General features: G+C 47.6%; 1 protein-coding gene across 1 annotated transcript; it reads right to left on the bottom strand.

The window, feature by feature from the left end:
• Nucleotides 1–3187: 3187 nt before the first annotated feature.
• LOC148431380 (uncharacterized) lies at nt 3188–18319 on the bottom strand. Its single transcript, XM_088466038.1, is given in 7 exon segments — nt 3188–4599; nt 9350–9923; nt 10065–10162; nt 10280–10329; nt 10331–10359; nt 10484–10675; nt 18214–18319. Coding segments are annotated over 7 exon segments (2349 nt in total). The 5' UTR covers nt 18289–18319; the 3' UTR covers nt 3188–3268.
• Nucleotides 18320–21077: the final 2758 nt, after the last annotated feature.

Genomic DNA, 21077 nt, shown 5'->3' on the forward strand with positions numbered 1-21077 from the left:
CCCGGAAAGGCTGTCCCAAACACATACAGACCCCGGAAAGGCTGGCCCAAACACATACAGACCCCATAAAGGCTGGCCCAAACACATACAGACCCCATAAAGGCTGGCCCAAACACATACAGACCCCGGAAAGGCTGGCCTAAACACATACAGACCCCGGAAAGGCTGTCCCAAACACATACAGACCCCGGAAAGGCTGTCCCAAACACATACAGACCCCGGAAAGGCTGGCCCAAACACATACAGACCCCATAAAGGCTGGCCCAAACACATACAGACCCCGGAAAGGCTGGCCTAAACATGTACAGACCCCGGAAAGGCTGGCCCAAACACGTGCAGACCCCATAAAGGCTGGCCTAAACACATACAGACCCCATAAAGGCTAGCTTAAAACACATACAGACCCCGGAAAGGCTGGCCCACACACATACAGATCCCGGAAAGGCTGGCCCACACATACAGACCCCGGAAAGGCAGGCCCAAACACATACAGACCCCGGAAAGGCTGGCCCAAACACATACAGACCCCGGAAAGGCTGGCCCAAACACATACAGACCCCGGAAAGGCTGGCCCAAACACATACAGACCCCGGAAAGGCTGGCCCAAACACATACAGACCCCATAAAGCCTGGCCCAAACACATACAGACCCCGGAAAGGCTGGCCCAAACACATACAGACCCCGGAAAGGCTGGCCCAAACACATACAGATCCCATAAAGGCTGGCCCAAACACAGTCACTGTGTTTGTGTCCATGAAATAGCTTTTGAGTTTATAGTCCCATTACTTTTGGCCCCTTAAAAAGTGGGAGGCACATATAGAAACCGTTGTAATTCCTACACCGGTCACATGATTTGGAAGTAATTACCCTCAAATTAAATCTGAAAGTCTGCAGGTAAAGCACATCTTGTTTGTTTCATTTCAAAGCCATTGTGGTGGTGAATAGAGGCCAAAATATGAAAATTCTGTCAATGTCCAAATATTTAAGCACCTGACTGTATATTATATACTCATTTCTCTTTAGCATTTTTTTATTTTTGTAATTAATGCATCTGTATTACTTCAGTTTTACTGATCAGTTGACATTAGAGAGAATTTATTCCAGCCTATGTGATCTATTCACGAAAATAAATATATATGTATATTTAATTGTAACAATATAAACAGAAGTTTAGATACATACACCGTAAAGATCAATTAAAATAAGAATAAAGATATATATATATATATATATATATAAATAACAAAAAATAGTTAAAAATAATATTTTATATATATATATATATATATATATATATATATATATACACACGGCTTGACAATTTTTTCTAAAATCTAGGAGCGAGGATGAAAGTGTAGGATCCATAACACCGGCCCCCGCCCCCCCCCCAAAAAAAATTACAGGAGTGAGGAACACAGCTGTGTGTTATGCAACTGTTATACACACTATACTAGTTCACAAAATGGTGAGTTAGCCTTCCCACTAGGCTGTTTTAGCGGGGCGGGGCTCCCTGCCCTCCTTCTGGAGGGCAAAAAGCGCCCTGCCCTCACAGCCTGCGGGAGCCGTTCTCACCCGCGGGACGCAGTGTCCCGCGGGTGGATAAACATGTGGTGACCCGGTCACCGCCAAAGAATAGACGCCGGGCGCATGCGCCCGGCATCTATTCTCCCTCTCTGCAGCGCTTGGGAGCTGCCCGGCATGTCCGTAAGCGCCGGGCATGCCCCCAAGTATGATGAAAAGGGGACGCGTCTTATAGGCACACCCCCTTTTCTTGACCACGCCCCCTTTTCGGGGGCGCGCGCACTACATTGCCCTCTCTGGCTCCGGCGCCCTGCCTGCCGCCGGTGCTAGAGGGAACACTAGACAGTGGAATGGATACAGTAAAATGGAGGCCCACTCACTGCTCTGCACAGCTCCCCTGCATGGCACATGATATAAAAGAGTATGGGGGTGAGCAGAGACATGCTATGGAGAATGATATAACACAGTATGGGGGTGAGCAGAGACATGCTATGGGGAATGATATAACACAGTATGGGGGTGAGCAGAGACATGCTATGGGGAATGATATAACACAGTATGGGGGTGAACAGAGATATGCTATGGGGAATGATATAACAGTATGGGGGTGAGCAGAGACATGCTATAGAGAATGATATAACAGTATGGGGGTGAGCAGAGACATGCTATGGGGAATGATATAACACAGTATGGGGGTGAGCAGACATGCTATGGGGAATGATATAAAAGATTATGGAGGTGAGTAGAGACATGCGATGTGGAATGATATAAAAGATTATGGAGGTGAGTAGAGAAATGCTATGGGGAATGATATAACACACAGTATGGGGGTGAGCAGAGATATGCTATGAGGAATGGTATAACACAGTATGGGGGTAACCAGAGACATGCTATGGGGTATGATATAACAGTATGGGGTGAGTAGAGACATGCTATGGGGTATGATATAACACAGTATGGGGGTAACTAGAGACATGCTATGGGGTATGATATAACACAGTATGGGGGTGAGCAGAGACATGATATGGGGAATGATATGACACAGTATGGGGGTGAGCAGAGACATGCTATGGGGAATGATATAACACACTATATAGTTATAATGTGTGGTAGGACAGGCACTCTACGAGGACATGGGGAAAGTTCATTTCAGGAGGTTTTGTCACAGTGATCCTTGTCTGCCACATAGACACAAGTTACCTCACCTCTCTCCGAAAGGGAACTCCCACCTAGCTTTATATCATAGGTCCCCTAGCTTTATATCATAGGTCCGATGTCCTCCACTATTATCTTCACCATATGGAAATCACCCACCAAACCTGCCCAGCTCCATTACAGGCAACACCAACCTAGCTACCTCTCATCTGATGCCCAAACACCATGCCTCTCCTTCATCCCCACATATAGGTCATCCAATAAGCCCACCCCTCCTCTGGACCACACTTGCATATGTGTCTGCAAGTTATGTCTGCCTGCACCTGGATGGGCGAGACAGAGGCAGGCTAACCTAAGCAGGGTATGGTTTTTTTCAAACATGTACAAAATAGAATTGATCATCTTTCCCCTTTACAAGTCCCCAACCTCTCCCCCTCTCTCGCTTTCTGACGATAACATCTTCCTCCTGGCCATCCAAGTTTGCTGCCTGCATGACATCTTGAACTCCTCGCTGTCCTTTACCCCACACATTCTTAATAAATATATATATATATATATATATATATGTCACACTTGCTGCATTTCCCACACTCAGAACATAGAAGTGATTATGTCACCTGTGTGATATTTCTGATGTTTAACAAGAGTTGATTTGCGTGTAAAATATTTACCACACTCAGAACATGGAAATGGTTTCTCACCTGTATGTATTCTCTGATGTATAACAAGATCTGATTTCTGTGTAAAACATTTCCCACACTCAGAGCATGGAAAGCATGGAAATGGTTTCTCACCTGTGTGACTTCTCTGATGTATAACAAGATATGATTTCTGTGTAAAACATTCCCCACACTCAGAGCATGGAAATGGTTTCTCACCTGTATGTATTCTCTGATGTCTATCAAGATATAATTTGCGTGTATAACATTTCCCACACTCAGAACATGGAAATGGTTTCTCACCTGTGTGCCTTCTCTGATGTATAACAAGATCTGATTTATGTGTAAAACATTGCCCACACTCAGAGCATGGAAATGGTTTCTCACCTGTGTGACTTCTCTGATGTGTAACAAGATTTGATTTCTGCATAAACCGTTTCCCACACTCAGAACATGGAAATGGTTTCTCATCTGTGTGACTTCTCTGATGTGTAACAAGACTTGATTTCTGCGTAAACCGTTTCCCACACTCAGAACATGGAAATGGTTTCTCATCTGTGTGACTTCTCTGATGTGTAACAAGAACTGATTTCCATGTAAAACTTTTCCCACACTCAGAACATGGAAATGGTTTCTCCCCTGTGTGACTTCTCTGATGTGTAACAAGAGCTGATTTTTGTGTATAACATTTCCCACACTCAGAGCATGGAAATGGTTTCTCACCTGTGTGACTTCTCTGATGTGTATCAAAACTTGATTTGCGCGTAAAATATTTCCCACACTCAGAGCATGGAAATGGTTTCTCACCTGTGTGACGTCTCTGATGTATAACAAGGTCTGATTTTAATGTAAAACATTTCCCACACTCAGAGCATGGAAATGGTTTCTCACCTGTGTGACATCTCTGATGCCTTAGAAGAGATGATTTCCATGTAAAACATTTCCTACACTTACAGCATGGAAATGGCCTGTCACCTGTCTTAGCTGGCTGAAGGGTAATAAGCTTTGTATTCTGTGTAAAACATTTGGCATCTACAGAAGAGGGAAATATTTTATCTAATGTACGAGATGTAGCAGATGCACCATTATCTGAGTTATCAGGAGAACACTCCCCATGATCAGAGGGATTAGGTGATATATCTGCACTGTGAGGTACTGGAGGTATAACTTGGGTAAATGAAGCTCGGGTGATATCATCTATTTCACAATTCTGAGTTATAACGAGATGATCCTCTGAGACATTCCGGCTGCTACATCCATCTGCTGGGAATAATATACATATATGGAAATTTAAATGTTTGCCCACAATAAGATTCATTATAATTCAGTACAGACTGTGGTGAATGTTCCCAAATAACCATGAAATGGGCAGATTTTGATGGTAATATATAATTCATTAACTGGCACCAAAATATACTATCAATAAATCTAAATATATACTCATGTGCCATAAACTGAGACAGCCACTTCCATTCCCAGTACATGACACCCCACCCCACAATAAGTTGTACCTTTCTCAATTGATTTACTATATATAGGCAGATATCTGTGTAATCTGTTATCATACAATATGCAGTGAAAATGGCAGCATATTACGATATAAGTGACAATAAACGAGGCTTCAGAGTAGGTGTATTCATGCAGTCACTTAGGCGGGAGAGGCTCTATCAGCAGGACAATGCACCATCATACAGGTCCACAGCCACCAGATTTGGCTGCCTGGCAACCAGGTTTTCAGCAACACCCGGGCCCTGTAGTGAAGACCGCGAGCACGGTCCACACTACAGAGTAACAAACATACAGCAGTCAGCGGCGGCTGTATGTTTCTTATAGCAGCCGATGAGAGTCTGTCAGACTCTCATCGGCTGCTGCGTCGTTCACAGAGTGAGGCAGCTAGAGTTCACTCATGAGCTCCACCTTCTGGCTTTCCCCGCAGCAGGTTGGGAGAGACGTCACATCATGATGTCTCTCCCATAGTGCAGAGCGGCCAGGAGGAGCGGACAGCGGCAGTCGTCGGCAGGAGCGGGGATCAGGTAAGTTGCGTTTTTTTTTAAGGGGCACTGCATAGGGGGGGTGGCCGCTACTGTAGGGACACTGCATAGGTGGGGGTGGCCGATAGTGTGGGGACACTGCATAGGTCGGGGTGGCCGCTACTGGGGACACTATGGGGGGGGCTACTACTAGGGGAAATGCATAGGGGGGATTATTACTGGGGGCACTGCAGAGGGGGAGATTACTACTGGGGGCACTGCAGAGGGGGGATTACTACTGGGGGCACTGCAGAGGGGGGATTACTACTGGGGGCACTGCAGAGGGGGGGTTATTACTGGGTGCACTGCAGAGGGGGGATTACTACTGGGGGCACTGCAGAGGGGGGATTACTACTGGGGGTACTGCAGAGGGGGGATTACTACTGGGGGCACTGCAGAGGGGGGATTACTACTGGGGGCACTGCAGAGGGGGGATTACTACTGGGGGCACTGCAGAGGGGGGATTACTACTGGTGGCACTGCAGAGGGGGGATTACTACTGGGGGCACTGCAGAAGGGGGATTACTACTGGGGGCACTGCAGAAGGGGGATTACTACTGGGGGCACTGCAGAGGGGGAGATTATTACTGGGGGCACTGCAGAGGTTGGATTACTACTGGGGGCACTGCAGAGGGGGGATTACTACTGGGGACACTGCAGAGGGAGGATTACTACTGGGGGCACTGCAGAGGGGGGATTACTACTGGCGGCACTGCAGAGGGGGGGATTACTACTGGGGGCACTGCAGAGGGGGGATTACTACTGGGGGCACTGCAGAGGGAGGATTACTACTGGGGGCACTGCAGATGGAGGATTACTACTGGGGGCACTGCAGAGGGAGGATTACTACTGGGAGCACTGCAAAGGGGAGATTACTACTGGGGGCACTGCAGAGGGGGGATTACTACTGGGGGCACTGCAGAGGGGGGATTACTACTGGGGCACCCCATTAGTGGTGTGACCATGTGGGTTGGTTGTCAGGGGCGTAGGTGCTCAGTAATGCTTCCCGGGGTTAAGGGGGGGTCTGGCTCCTACACTTTCATCCTGGCTCCTAAATTTTAGATAAATGTGTCAAGCCCTGGTGTAAGGGGAAACATATAAATGTGTAGGAATGGCCAAGTCACAGCCCAGATCTCAGTGCAATGGAGAATCTGTGGTCAGACTTGAAGATCGCTGTTCACAAGCGGAAACCATCCAACATGAAGGAGCTGGAGCAGTTTTGCCTTGAGGAATGGGCAAAAATCCCAGGGGCAAGATGTGGCAAGCTCATAGAGACTCATCCAAAGCGACTGGCAGCTGTAAGTGCCGCAAAAGGTGGCTCCACAAAGTACTGACTTTAGGGGGGTGAATAGTTATGCACGCTGAAGTTTTCTGTTATGTTGTCCTAAATGTTGTTTGATTCACAATATAAAAAAACACAACGTCACAGTTGTAGGCATGTTCTGTGAATGACATGACGCACACCTTCACACAATCCATTGTAATTCCAGGTTGTGAGGCAACAAAACATGAAAAATCCAAAGGGGGGGGGGGGGGTGAATACTTTTGCAAGGCGCTGTATGTACATTGGAGTACGATTAAGACAATTATTATTTATCAATTCTATATTTCATTTTCCATATATTTTTTATTTTTACTTTTTGCACTATAGGGTCTAATGAGGCCTTTTTTCCTTCTGGATTTTTACCCGACCATGGGGTACCCTTGATATGTATTATTTCACCATTATGCAATATATTTACAGATACAGTGTAAATCATTACTATTTGGGTTACCCCTCATATGATTCACGGTTTTATTTGTGCACTTTATGTTTAAATATTTATTGTCAATAGACCGTTTTACTTCTATAATGAACAATATCGATTGGTCATCCCATTGCGCTTTCCCACAATATTTTTTGTTTCTTCCATTCAAGGGGTTAGTAGCCGCCCCTCAGAGAGCTGCATAGGAACACCATTTTCCATCCCTCTCATAACCTAGCGCCCGTTTGTTTTGTATTGTGCTATATATTTATATATATCCAGCATAGTTCAGCGGCACTCTGAGACTTGTAATGATGGTAAATCAAACAAAATCTGCGTTTCGGGGAGTAGCCCGTCTTATGCATTTCATTAATTTTTATAGAAATAATTTTTTTTTTTATATGACACAGTATTCATATTGGTCATAACACCTTTTTCATGTGTTAATGTTTTTTTTATTAATTAAAATTGTTTCTCAATAGGTAGAACACATTATGCACTTTATTCATGATCAGTTATTTTTGTATTTATATTAGTGCCCGATTTTAATAGCACTAGGGTTGGAATGTCACAAAGAATGTATTAATGTTTTGTTGAAGACTGCCTTACATATATAACTATTCATACATAGTTTCTTTGTTTTTTTCTGCAGTGTTTTAAATGCACATTTTATTCATTTATTTTTAGATATGTTTTATTTTTACACCATTTTGTCAAGTTCTACATGAATTTTCTAGTTATTGTAGTATAATATGTTGATTGGCATTCCACGCAGCCGGACCGGCATCTGTTCCATGATCACGTCACTTCCGGTGACACGGAGCAGCGTGACCGGAAGTAGAACTCGGTGACGGAGGCGGCTGTCGATCCGGAGGGGAGAATGGAGTCCTTTTGGGCATGTAAGTATTTAAGGTTGTGTTGCACATTGTTTTATCTTGTTTGTCCTGAAGATGGGGTAGCCCCCGAAACGCCGTAGACATTATAGATTTTATTTGATTTACCATCATTACAAGTCTCAGAGTGCTGCTGATCTATGCTGGTTATGTTGGAAAGTATCACTCACCTTGGAGTGCCGGTCCATTTCTTGGAGATATATATATATATATATATATATATATATAGATACACTCAACACTTCCCCAGATAATCCTGCGTTTGTCGATGCCCTGGGTTTGGTGCCATGGGGGTGATCAGGTGGCTGTTTTGCTGCTGTGGGAGTTGGGGGTAACTTCCTGTGGCTGCTACTGACAGTGAAGAGCGGTGGGTGGGGGCCAGAAGGGGGTACAACCATCTGGCAAACAATAGTGTGTAGGAGGAGGTGAGCATGGGCCAGCTGCTGCCACTAATTAAGCTATCTACCCTTACCCCCAGCACTGACGGCCCCTAGCCCCCTCCTTGCCAACCAGCTCGGTCGCAAATACTGTCTGCTCTTAATACCCTCTATCAGCACCAGCTCTACCACAACTTCTTCCTGCCTTTACCCACAGCTCTATACCAACTGCTGCTTGCCCTTAACCCCCTCTACCTCAACTATTACCTGCTCCCAGCACTGGCCCAACTGCTTCCTGCCCTCATCCTCCATAATATATGATGGGTCACAGAAATAGTGTAGTAGAACCCCTTTTTATAAAAATTTAGGGGACCCTGGGTCCCATAATATTTTTCATTCAGCGTGATCACTGCCACTTGGATAGTAGATGTAACTGAAAGTCCCTGGAATGGAACCTTCAGGACTGAGCGGCCTCAGAGGAAACAAGTTATCCCAGCAGAAGCATGCACAGATGGATCGAAACCAGACCAAGTGAATCAAGGCCTGGATGACGACAATGTTTTCCAAAGGCAGAAAGACCTTCAGGGAGTTGTGGAACAGCATGCCCAGGAATATCACCCTCCTCTGTGACAGGACAAGAATGGTCTCTTTGAAGTTATTAATCCAACAGTGAAATATTAAACACCTGATGTGTCAAACAAACATGGGACTGAATTATGTCAAAGGAAGGGGCCTTAATGACCTCCCTTGTATTAATGTTTGGGAATCAGAATGTTAAAAGAAGACTTGTCAGAACTCCAGGCTGTTACTGAAAAAATTATTCTGAGATGTCTCCTGACTCCCGCACTAGACAGATGAATTTGCCTCATTAGTTTGTTCTGACAGAGGAGAGTGTAGGATAAAAGATTGTTATAGTGACTGAGCAATGAGAATATGTGACTATTCTATAATACGTGTTTATAACTCACCTGTGCCGATATCTGTAGGGATTTCCTCCTCTTTACACTGCTGATCACCCCTCACATACGTCTCTTCTTCTCCATCTATATCTTCTGCCTCTATATCAGTCACATACGTTTCTTCTTCTCCCTCTATATATTCTGCTTTTATATTTGTCACATATGTTTCTTCTCCCTCTATATCTTCTGCCTTCATATCAGTCACGTACGTCTCTTCTTTTCCATCTGTATCTTCTGCCTTTATATCAGTCACATAAGTCTCTTCTTCTCCCTCTGTATCATCTGTCTTATTATCAGTCACATACGTCTCTTCTTCTCCCTCTATATCTTCTGTCTTTATATCAGTCACATACGTCTCTTCTTCTCCCTCTATATCTTCTGCCTTTATATCAGTCACATACATCTCTTCTTCTCCATCTATATCTTCTGCCTTTATATCAGTCACATATGTCTCTTCTTCTCCCTCTATGTCTTCTGTCTTCATATCAGTCACATACGTCTCTTCTTCTCCCTCTATATCAGTCACATATGTCTCTTCTTCTCCCTCTATGTCTTCTGTCTTAACATCAGCCAGATCTTCACCCTAAAAAACCCATAAAATATTACCATCGGATTTCAATGAGATAACACAGACTAAAATCAGTATATAAGACACACAAAGATTCTCTTCACATCATATTAACAGTCACTTTGGTATATTGGTGAAACCCTAAATCCCATCTACCTGATGCTCCTGTGGGATCCTGTGATTCTCCTCTGTACAATCCTGAGAATAAAGATGACGGGGACATCTCTCTAGTGTATTTCTGTTACTGGGTCCATCTATAGGAGACACAGTGACTCAGTACATTGTATAGATGTGATTATCAGGTGATGTGTGTATATAGGAGGCCCCCTTACCTACTCTCCCCTGTACAATAAATTACAGTCTCCTCTTACCCAGTGATGTGAGGGGCCGGTGATTCTCCATCATCACGTCCTTGTACAGGACCGTTGTGTTCCTCTATATACTCCCCCTCCTACATGGAGATATAGACAGTGAGATCCTGACACATTATAGAAACCTAACACACACAATATTACAGTCATCACCCGAACACATTCTCTGGTGTTACTGTATAATGTCCAATTCCCAGGAGTCACCTCTCCAGTCAGCAGCTGAATGATCTTATTGGTGAGTTCCAAGATCTTCTGGTCTTTGTTTCTCTCATGTATCAGAGAGTGAGGTGGAGGCACTGTGATGGGTCTCTGGGTGCTGCTCAGTCCTCCTGACACACGGGGATGGATGCTGGTTGTCTCAAAATCACTGGATGTCTTCTTCACTACTGTATAATCCTATGTATTGGGGGAAACACCAAATATCACTGTAAACACTCCCAGATCCCTCATCTTGCCCCTGTATTATTATTATTAAATATATACATGAGGTCACAGTGAAACTCCCAGATATCACCTCCCCAGTCATGTCTCTGTATTATTACTATAGATATAAGTGATGTCACTGTAACATTCCAAGATCCCCTCACCTCCCAATCATGTCCCTGTATTATTACTATAGCAATAAGTGATGTCACTGTGATACTCCCAGATCCCCTCACCTCCCCAGTCATGTCCCTGTATTATTACTATAGCAATAAGTGATGTCACTGTGACACTCCCAGATCCCCTCACCTCCCCAGTCATGTCCCTGTATTATTACTATAGATATAAGTGATGTCACTGTGACACTCCCAGATCCTCTCACCTCCCCAGTCATGTCCCTGTATTATTACTATAGATATAAGTGATGTCACTGTGACATCCCCAGATCCCCTCACCTCCCCAGTCATGTCCCTGTATTATTACTATAGATAGAAGTGATGTCACTATGACACCCCCAGATCCTCTCACCTCCCCAGTCATGTCCCTGTATTATTACTATAGATATAAGTGATGTCACTGTGACATCCCCAGATCCCCTCACCTCCCCAGTCATGTCCCTGTATTATTACTATAGATATAAGTGATGTCACTGTGACACCCCCAGATCCTCTTACCTCTCCAGTCATGTCCCTGTATTATTACTATAGATATAAGTGATGTCACATTGACACCCCCAGATCCCCTCACCTCCCCAGTCATGTCCCTGTATTATTACTATAGATATAAGTGATGTCACTGTGACACTCCCAGACCCTCTCACCTCCCCAGTCATGTCCATGTATTATTACTATAGATATAAGTGATGTCACTGTGACACTCCCAGATCCCCTCACCTCCCCAGTCATGTCCCTGTATTATTATTATAGATATAAGTGATGTCACTGTGACACTCCCAGATCCCCTCACCTCCCCAGTCATGTCCCTGTATTATTACTATAGATATTAGTGATGTCACTGTGACACCCTCAGATCCCCTCACCTCCCCAGTCATGTCCCTGTATTATTATTATAGATATAAGTGATGTCACTGTGACACTCCCAGATCCCCTCACCTCCCCAGTCATGTCCCTGTATTATTACTATAGATATTAGTGATGTCACTGTGACACCCCCAGATCCCCTCACCTCCCCAGTCATGTCCCTGTATTATTACTATAGATATAAGTGATGTCACTGTGACACTCCCAGATCCCCTTACCTCCCCAGTCATGTGCCTGTATTATTACTATAGATATAAGTGATGTCACTGTGACATTCCCAGATCCCCTCACCTCCCCAGTCATGTCCCTGTATTATTACTATAGATATAAGTGATGTCACTGTGACACTCCCAGATCCCCTCACCTCCCCAGTCATGTCCCTGTATTATTACTATAGATATAAGCGATGTCACTGTGACATTCTCAGATCCCCTCACCTCCCCAGTCATGTCCCTGTATTATTACTATAGATATAAGTGATGTCACTGTGACACCCCCAGATCCTCTTACCTCTCCAGTAAGCAAATAGATCATCTGTACGGTTTACTACTATATTGACTGAAATTGATCTGGTCTGAAGACTTTAATGTATAACACTGACCATGACAATGTCATTGGACCAAATCAATGTTAGTGAATATAGTAGTGAAAGGATTGCCTCCACCTTACATAAAGACACAGGCTATACATCAGACTGTAACTGTGAACGAGATAGAGGCAAAACACACGTCCCTCTTAGTTTTTGGAGCGGCCTCCTGGCCGCTCGCATAGCTGTGGGTGACCACTAGTGATGTCAGTGGGGCCGGCCCCAGACGGTAGGCGTTCCCATAGGAACGCCTCCGTCTGGGCAGCCACGACCCCGGCGCGCCCACCAAAGGGGGCGTGCTGTCAATCACCATCGACAGCACGCCCCCTTTGATGCGAGACCCATGACGACGGCTTGGCCATCATTAATCGGGTCTCGCACATGCGCACTTGGGCAACATCGACCCGCTTGCGAGCGCTCATCGACCCTGTCCCCTCCTGGACACATCTCCACTATTGCTTCACTACAGAGAAAAAACTGCACCGGGGGTAAGCGGCACTGACACCCTGCACTGCCTAGCGCATCAGGGCAGCCGATCAGGAACCTCTTGTGCTGCCGTCTCCTACTAATCTCTGTCACCCCAGTGCATGGTCCCCCAGTCTGTCATTCAGCGTTACATGCCCATCACATCACTGAAAGGCAGGAGTGGGATGACCTATATAGCGTTGGATGTAACCTCTATTCTTTATCTTATGCTCTTTTCTGTGCCTTATTACAGCCATCCCACTATATGTGATCACCTATACTGAATGCTGACTTTACACTCAGTCTGGGAGTAAATACATGTCTGATACTTCATTGCCATAGACAATATCAGACTGTATAGATCACATCAATAAGCTGCAAGCTATTATACTATTACAGTGACTGGTCCGAGTGTAAGTGTTATAGACATCTATATAATGGTGATCTATGAATATATTAAGGACACTTTACAAAGCTGTCTAGGAGGGGAGATTATATTCCTATGAATACAATATTATGACTTAATGCACAATATATGTGTATTATACATTGCACAGCCTAACAATGTGCAATGTTCATATATTAACCTGCTCAATGAAAACCTGCTCCCTGCAGAGCGTAACAAGCTCAGATGTATATTAGATGCCTCGATCATGTCTGACTAGCAATTTCCTCACTGCAGAGCTGAATAATGATTAATACATGTATAATAACCCGCTCGCTGGACAGCTTACCTAAATCTGATGCCTGTATAGTAACCGGCTTGCTGGACAGCTTACCTAAATCTGATGCCTGTATAGTAACCGGCTCACTGGACATCTTACCTAAATCTGATGCCTGTATAGTAAACGGCTCGCTGGACAGGTTACCTAAATCTGATGTCTGTATAGTAACCGGCTCGCTGGACAGCTTACCTACATCTGATGCCTGTATAGTAACCGGCTCGCTGGGCAGCTTACCTAAATCTGATGCCTGTATAGTAACCGGCTCGCTGGACATCTTACCTAAATCTGATGCCTGTATAGTAAACGGCTCGCTGGACATCTTACCTACATCTGATGCCTGTATAGTAACCGGCTCGCTGGACAGCTTACCTAAATCTGATGCCTGTATAGTAACCGGCTCGCTGGACATCTTACCTAAATCTGATGCCTGTATAGTAACCGGCTCGCTGGACAGCTTACCTAAATCTGATGCCTGTATAGTAACCGGCTCGCTGGACAGCTTACCTACATCTGATGCCTGTATAATAACCGGCTCGCTGGACAGCTTACCTAAATCTGATGCCTGTATAGTAACCGGCTCGCTGGACAGCTTACCTACATCTGATGCCTGTATAATAACCGGCTCGCTGGACAGCTTACCTAAATCTGATGCCTGTATAGTAACCGGCTCGCTGGACAGCTTACCTAAATCTGATGCCTGTATAGTAACCGGCTCGCTGGACAGCTTACCTAAATCTGATGCCTGTATAATAACCGGCTCGCTGGACAGCTTACCTACATCTGATGCCTGTATAATAACCCGCTCGCTGGGCAGCTTACCTAAATCTGATGCCTGTATATTAACCGGCTCGCTGGATATCTTACCTAAATCTGATGCCTGTATAGTAACCGGCTCGCTGGACAGCTTACCTAAATCTGATGCCTGTATAGTAACCGGCTCGCTGGACAGCTTACCTAAATCTGATGCCTGTATAGTAACCGGCTAGCTGGACAGCTTACCTAAATCTGATGCCTGTATAGTAACCGGCTCGCTGGACAGCTTACCTAAATCTGATGCCTGTATAGTAACCGGCTCGCTGGACATCTTACCTAAATCTGATGCCTGTATAGTAACCGGCTCGCTGGACAGCTTACCTAAATCTGATGCCTGTATAGTAACCGGCTCGCTGGACAGCTTACCTACATCTGATGCCTGTATAGTAACCGGCTCGCTGGACATCTTACCTAAATCTGATGCCTGTATAGTAACCGGCTCGCTGGACAGCTTACCTAAATCTGATGCCTGTATAGTAACCGGCTCGCTGGACAGCTTACCTAAATCTGATGCCTGTATAATAACCCGCTCGCTGGACAGCTTACCTAAATCTGATGCCTGTATAGTAACCGGCTCGCTGGGCAGCTTACCTAAATCTGATGCCTGTATAATAACCGGCTCGCTGGACAGCTTACCTAAATCTGATGCCTGTATAGTACCTGGCTCGCTGGACATCTTACCTAAATCTGCTCCCTGTATAGTAACCGGCTCGCTGGACAGCTTACCTAAATCTGATGCCTGTATAATAACCGGCTCGCTGGACAGCTTACCTAAATCTGATGCCTGTATAGTAACCGGCTCGCTGGACAGCTTACCTAAATCTGATGCCTGTATAGTAACCGGCTCGCTGGACAGCTTACCTAAATCTGATGCCTGTATAGTAACCGGCCCGCTGGACAGCTTACCTAAATCTGATGCCTGTATAGTAACCGGCCCACTGGGCAGCTTACCTAAATCTGATGCCTGTATCGTAACTGGTTCACTGGACAGCTTACCTAAATCTGATGCCTGTATAGTAACCGGCTTGCTGGACAGCTTACCTAAATCTGATGCCTGTATAGTAACCGGCTTGCTGGACAGCTTACCTACATCTGATGCCTGTATAATAACCAGCTCGCTGGATAGCTTACCTAAATCTGATGCCTGTATAATAACCGGCTCACTGGACATCTTACCTAAATCTGATGCCTGTATAGTAACCGGCTTGCTGGACAGCTTACCTAAATCTGATGCCTGTATAATAACCGGCTCGCTGGACATCTTACCTAAATCTGATGCCTGTATAGTAACCGGCTGGCGGATGAGATAAGTAATATATGAGGACTGTTGCTCATTGCAGAGCTGATCAAGGTTTGATGTGTGAATAGGAAACGCCTCACAGTGGAGCTGAATAACACTTGCACAGTAACCTATCCATTATAGAGCTGCATATATTACATACAGAATCCTAAGAACACAGCGGCATTATCTACTGACACAGAATCCGGCTGATTGGCTAAAATCTATGGATTATACATTTCTACATATATATAGTTTTTAATATTTTTACATTTTCTCATTGAGAATGAATTATATAATGGTTATAGAATAATTAACCTCAGCAGGTGATACATCCCATTACACACAGGCCTCAATCTTTGGCTCATTAATTTTATAGAAAATAAAGGTTGTTTGAAGTCTGATAAATACTAAATATACTTCTATATACTGTAACGTCTGAGTGGTCTCCACTTATAGGAGGCCCCCCACAATCAGAGTCTCCGTTATCTGTATAACCACAGTCAGACATGTAACACTGAGTGACCAGTAAGTCTCCCCTTTCCCTCCAGCCATAGAGCCCTGGTCAGTGTCAGAGGTTCCTGTGACCCAGCTCCATAAGGCTCCTCAGAGGCTGGCACACAACAGGCTGCTCCATCTGTATGATAATAACAGGACACCACAGGCTGCCCCTCTTGTATATTAATAGCAGGACACCACAGGCTGCTCCCCCTGTATAATAATAACAGGACACCACAGGCTGCTCCCTCTGTATAATAATAACAGGACACCACAGGCTACTACCCCTGTATAATAATAATAAAAGGACACCACATGCTGCTCCCTCTGTATAATAATAATAATAATAATAATAATAATAAAAGGACACCGCATGCTGCTCCCCTGCATAATAATAATAAGCACAGGACAACACAGGCTGCTCCCCCTGTATAATAACGACAAGACACCACATGCTGCTCCCCCTATATAATAATAACAGGACACCATAGGCTGCTCCCCCTGTATAATAACAACAAGACACCACAGGCTGCTCCCTCTTTATAATAATAGGACACCACAGGCTGCTCCCTCTGTATAATATTAATAACAGGACATCACAGGCTGCTCCCTCTGTATAATAATAACAGGACACCACAGGCTGCTCCTCATGTATAATAATAATAATAACAGGACACCACAGGCTGCTCCCCCTGTATAATAATAACGACAACACAGGCTGCTCCCCCTGTATAATAATAACAGGACACCACAGGCTGCTCCCCCTGTATAATAATAATAACAGGACACCACAGGTTGCTCCCCCTGTATAATACTAATAACAGGACACCACAGGCTGCTCCCCCTGTATAATAATGACACCACAGGCTGCTCCCCCTGTATAATAATAATAACAGGACACCACAGGCTGCTCCCCCTGTATAATACTAATAACAGGACACCACAGGCTGCTCCCCCTGTATAATACTAATAACAGGACACCACAGGCTGCTCCCCCTGTATAATACTAATAACAGGACACCACAGGCTGCTCCCCCTGTATAATAACAAGACACCACAAGCTGCTCCAGACACCACAGGCTGCTCCCCCTTTATAATACTAATAGGAAACTACGGGCCTCTCCCACTGTATAGTAGGTACCAAAACCCGCTCCCCTGTTTAATATAGAGTACTACAGGCTGCTCTCCCTCTATAGTAAGCACCACAGGCCACTCCCCCTGTATAGTAGACACTACAGGCTGCTCTCCCTCTATAGTAAGCACCACAGGCCACTCCCCCTGTATAGTAGACACCACAGGCTGCTCTCCCTCTATAGTAGGCACCACAGGCCACTCCCCCTGTATAGTAGACACCACAGGCTGCTCACCCTGTAGAGTAGGACACCACATGCTGCTCCTCTAAAATAGGCACCCCAGGCTGCTCCTCTAAAATAGGCACCCCAGGCTGCTCCCCCTGTATAGTAGACACCTCAGGCAGCTCGCCTTGTATAGTAGGCACCACGGGCCGCTCCCCCTGTATAGTAGGCACCACAGGCCGCCCCCCCTGTATAGTAGGCACCACAGGCCGCTCCCCCTGTATAGTAGGCACCACAGGCCGCTCCCCCTGTATAGTAGGCACCACAGGCCGCTCCCCCTGTATAGTAGGCACCACAGGCCGCTCACCCTGTATAGAAGGCACCACGGGCCGCTCCCCCTGTATAGTATGAACCACAGGCTGCTCCCCCTGTATAGTAGGAACCACAGGCTGCTCCCCCTGTATAGTAGAAACCACAGGCTGCTCCCCCTCTATAGTAGGCACCACAGGCTGCTCCCCCTCTATAGTAGGCACCACAGGCTGCTCCCCCTGTATAATAGGACACCACAGGCTGCTCCCCCTGTATAGTAGAAACCACAGGCTGCTCCCCCTCTATAGTAGGCACCACAGGCTGCTCCCCCTCTATAGTAGGCACCACAGGCTGCTCCCCCTCTATAGTAGGCACCACAGGCTGCTCCCCCTCTATAGTAGGCACCACAGGCTGCTCCCCCTCTATAGTAGGCACCATAGGCTGCTCCCCCTGTATAATAGGACACCACAGGCTGCTCCCCCTGTATAGTAGGTATATTACCTGCGGATGCCGGACACAGTGATGTCTCCTCTCTGCGTTTTTCCGCCCGAACACCCTTCCGAAATGTACATTCATACTTCCTGCCTGTGGAACGCACAGACCGGAAGTAAGGTGGAACGCACAGACAGATCCTCATTTCCTGAAATAACTATCCTGACGTCAGGAGCTGGGCGGAGCTGGGGGCGGGGTTACAGGCAGTGTCAGTCACAATCCCATCTGGTATCTGCTCATACTGTAGGGGGAGCTGTGGGGCTGCCCAGTATCTGTGTGAGTGCTGGGAATGCCCCCTACAGTGATGTACAGGGGGACATGCCGCCTACAGCGCTATTTACCCACCACAGGTGCCCTAATACACCTACTACTAAGTGTGCCCAGTAAGGGAGGGAGGGGCTCTAGGTGTGCCCAGTAAGGGAGGGAGGGGCTCTAGGTGTGCCCAGTAAGGGAGGGAGGGGCTCTAGGTGTGCCCAGTAAGGGAGGGAGGGGCTCTAGGTGTGCCCAGTAAGGGAGGGAGGGGCGCTAGGTGTGCCCAGTAAGGGAGGGGCTCCAGGTGTGCCCAGTAAGGGAGGGAGGGGATCCAGGTGTGCCCAGTAAGGGAGGGAGGGGCTCCAGGTGTGCCCAGTAAGGGAGGGGCTCTAGGTGTGCCCAGTAAGGGAGGGAGGGGCTCTAGGTGTGCCCAGTAAGGGAGGGGCTCCAGGTGTGCCCAGTAAGGGAGGGAGGGGCTCCAGGTGTGCCCAGTAAGGGAGGGAAGGGCTCCAGGTGTGCCCAGTAAGGGAAGGGCTCTAGGTGTGCCCAGTAAGGGAGGGAGGGGCTCTAGGTGTGCCCAGTAAGGGAGGGGCTCCAGGTGTGCCCAGTAAGGGAGGGAGGGGCTCCAGGTGTGCCCAGTAAGGGAGGGAAGGGCTCCAGGTGTGCCCAGTAAGGGAAGGGCTCTAGGTGTGCCCAGTAAGGGAGGGAGGGGCTCTATGTGTGCCCAGTAAGGGAGGGGCTCCAGGTGTGCCCAGTAAGGGAGGGAGGGGCTCTAGGGGTGCCCAGTAAGGGAGGGAGAGGGCTCAAGGTGTGCACAGTAAGGGAGGGAGGGGTTCCAGGTGTGCCAAGGGAGGGGCTCCAGATGTGCCCAGTAAGGGAGGGAGGGGTTCCAGGTGTGCCCAGTAAGGGAGGAAGAGGCTCCAGGTGTGCCCAGTAAGGGAGGGAGGGGCTCCAGATGTGCCCAGAAAGGGAGGGAGGGGCTCCAGGTGTGCCCAGTTCGGGAGGGAGGGGCTCTAGGTGTGCCCAGTTCGGGAGGGAGGGGCTCTAGGTGTGCCCAGTAAGGGAGGGAGGGGCTCTAGGTGGGCCCAGTAAGGGAGGGAGGGGCTCTAAGTGTGCCCAGTAAGGGAGGGAGGGGCTCCAGATGTGCCCAGAAAGGGAGGGAGGGGCTCCCGGTGTGCGCAGTAAGGGAGGGAGGGGCTCTAGGTGTGCCCAGTAAGGGAGGGAGGGGCTCTAGGTGAGCCCAGTAAGGGAGGGTGGAGGCTTTGGTGTGCCCAGTATGTGAGGGAGAGGCTCTAATTGTGCCCAGTTAAGGAGGAAGGGGTTTTGGTGTGCCCAGTAAGAGAGGAAGGGGTTTTGGTGTGCCCAGTAAGGGAGGGGCTCAAGATGTGCCAAGGGAGGGAGGGGCTCCAGGTGTGCCCAGTACGGGAGGGAGGGGCTCTAGGTGTGCTCAATAAGTGAGGGAGGGAGCTCAAGGTGTGTACAGTAAGGGTGGAAGGGGCTCTAGGTGTGCCCAGTAAGGGAGGGAGGGGCTCTAAGTGTGCCCAGTAAGGGAGGGAGGGGCTCTATGTGTGCCCAGTAATGGAGGGAGGGGCTCCAGGTGTGCCCAGTAAGGGAGGGATGGGTTCTAGCTGTGCCTAGTAAGGGGGGAAGGGGCTCTAGGTGTGTAAAGGGAGGGGCTCTAGGTGTGTACAGTAAGGGAGTGAAGGGCTCTAGGTGTGCCCAGTAAGGGAGGGAGGGGCTCTAGGTGTGCCCAGTAAGGGAGGGAGGGGCTCTAGGTGTGCCCAGTAAGGGAGGGAGGGGCTCTAGGTGTGCCCAGTAAGGGAGGGAGGGGCTCTAGGTGTGCCCAGAAAGGGAGGGAAGGGCTCCAGGTGTGCCCATTAAGGGAGGGAGGGGCTCCAGGTGTGCCCAGTAAGGGAGGGAGGGGCTCCAGGTGTGCCCAGTAAGGGAGGGAGGGGCTCCAGGTGTACACAGTAAGGGAGGGAGGGGCTCTAGGTGTGCCCGGTAAGGGAGGGGCTCTAGGTGTGCCCAGGAAGGGAGGGACTCTAGGTGTTCCAGTAAGGGAGGGAGGGGCTTTGCTGTGCCCAGCAAGGGAGGGAGGGGCTCTAGTTGTGCACAGTAAGGGGGGAAGGGGCTATGGTGTGCACAGTAAGGGAGAGAGGGGCTCTAAGTGTGCCCAGTAAGGGAGGGAGGGGCTCTAGGTGTGGCCAGTAAGAGAGGATGGGGCTCTAGGTGTGTCTAGTAATGGAGATGGGGTGCTAAGTGTACCCAGTAAGGGAGATGTTAATAATTGTCCCCAGTAACGGAGGAGGGGGTGCTAATTGTCCCCAGTAAGAGAGGAGGAGGAGCGGGGTGTGCCCATTAAAGTATGGATGGGGTGCTAAGTGTGCCTAGTAAGGGAGGAGGGGATGCTATGTGTGCCCAGTAAGGGAGGAGGGGGTGCTATGTGTGCCCAGTAAGGGAGGAGGGGGTACTAAGTGTGCCCAGTGAGGGGGGAGAGGGAGCTAAGTGTGCCCAGTAAGGGAGATTGGGTTGCAAAGTGTGCTCAATGAGGGAGGGTGAAGTGTGCTAAGTGTACCCAGTAAAGGATGGAGGGAATACCTAGTGTGCCCAGTAAGAGAGGA

The sequence above is a fragment of the Taudactylus pleione genome, unplaced genomic scaffold (assembly GCF_031769625.1).
Source record: "Taudactylus pleione unplaced genomic scaffold, aTauple2 ptg002325l, whole genome shotgun sequence".
Taxonomy (NCBI): Eukaryota; Metazoa; Chordata; class Amphibia; order Anura; family Myobatrachidae; genus Taudactylus; species Taudactylus pleione.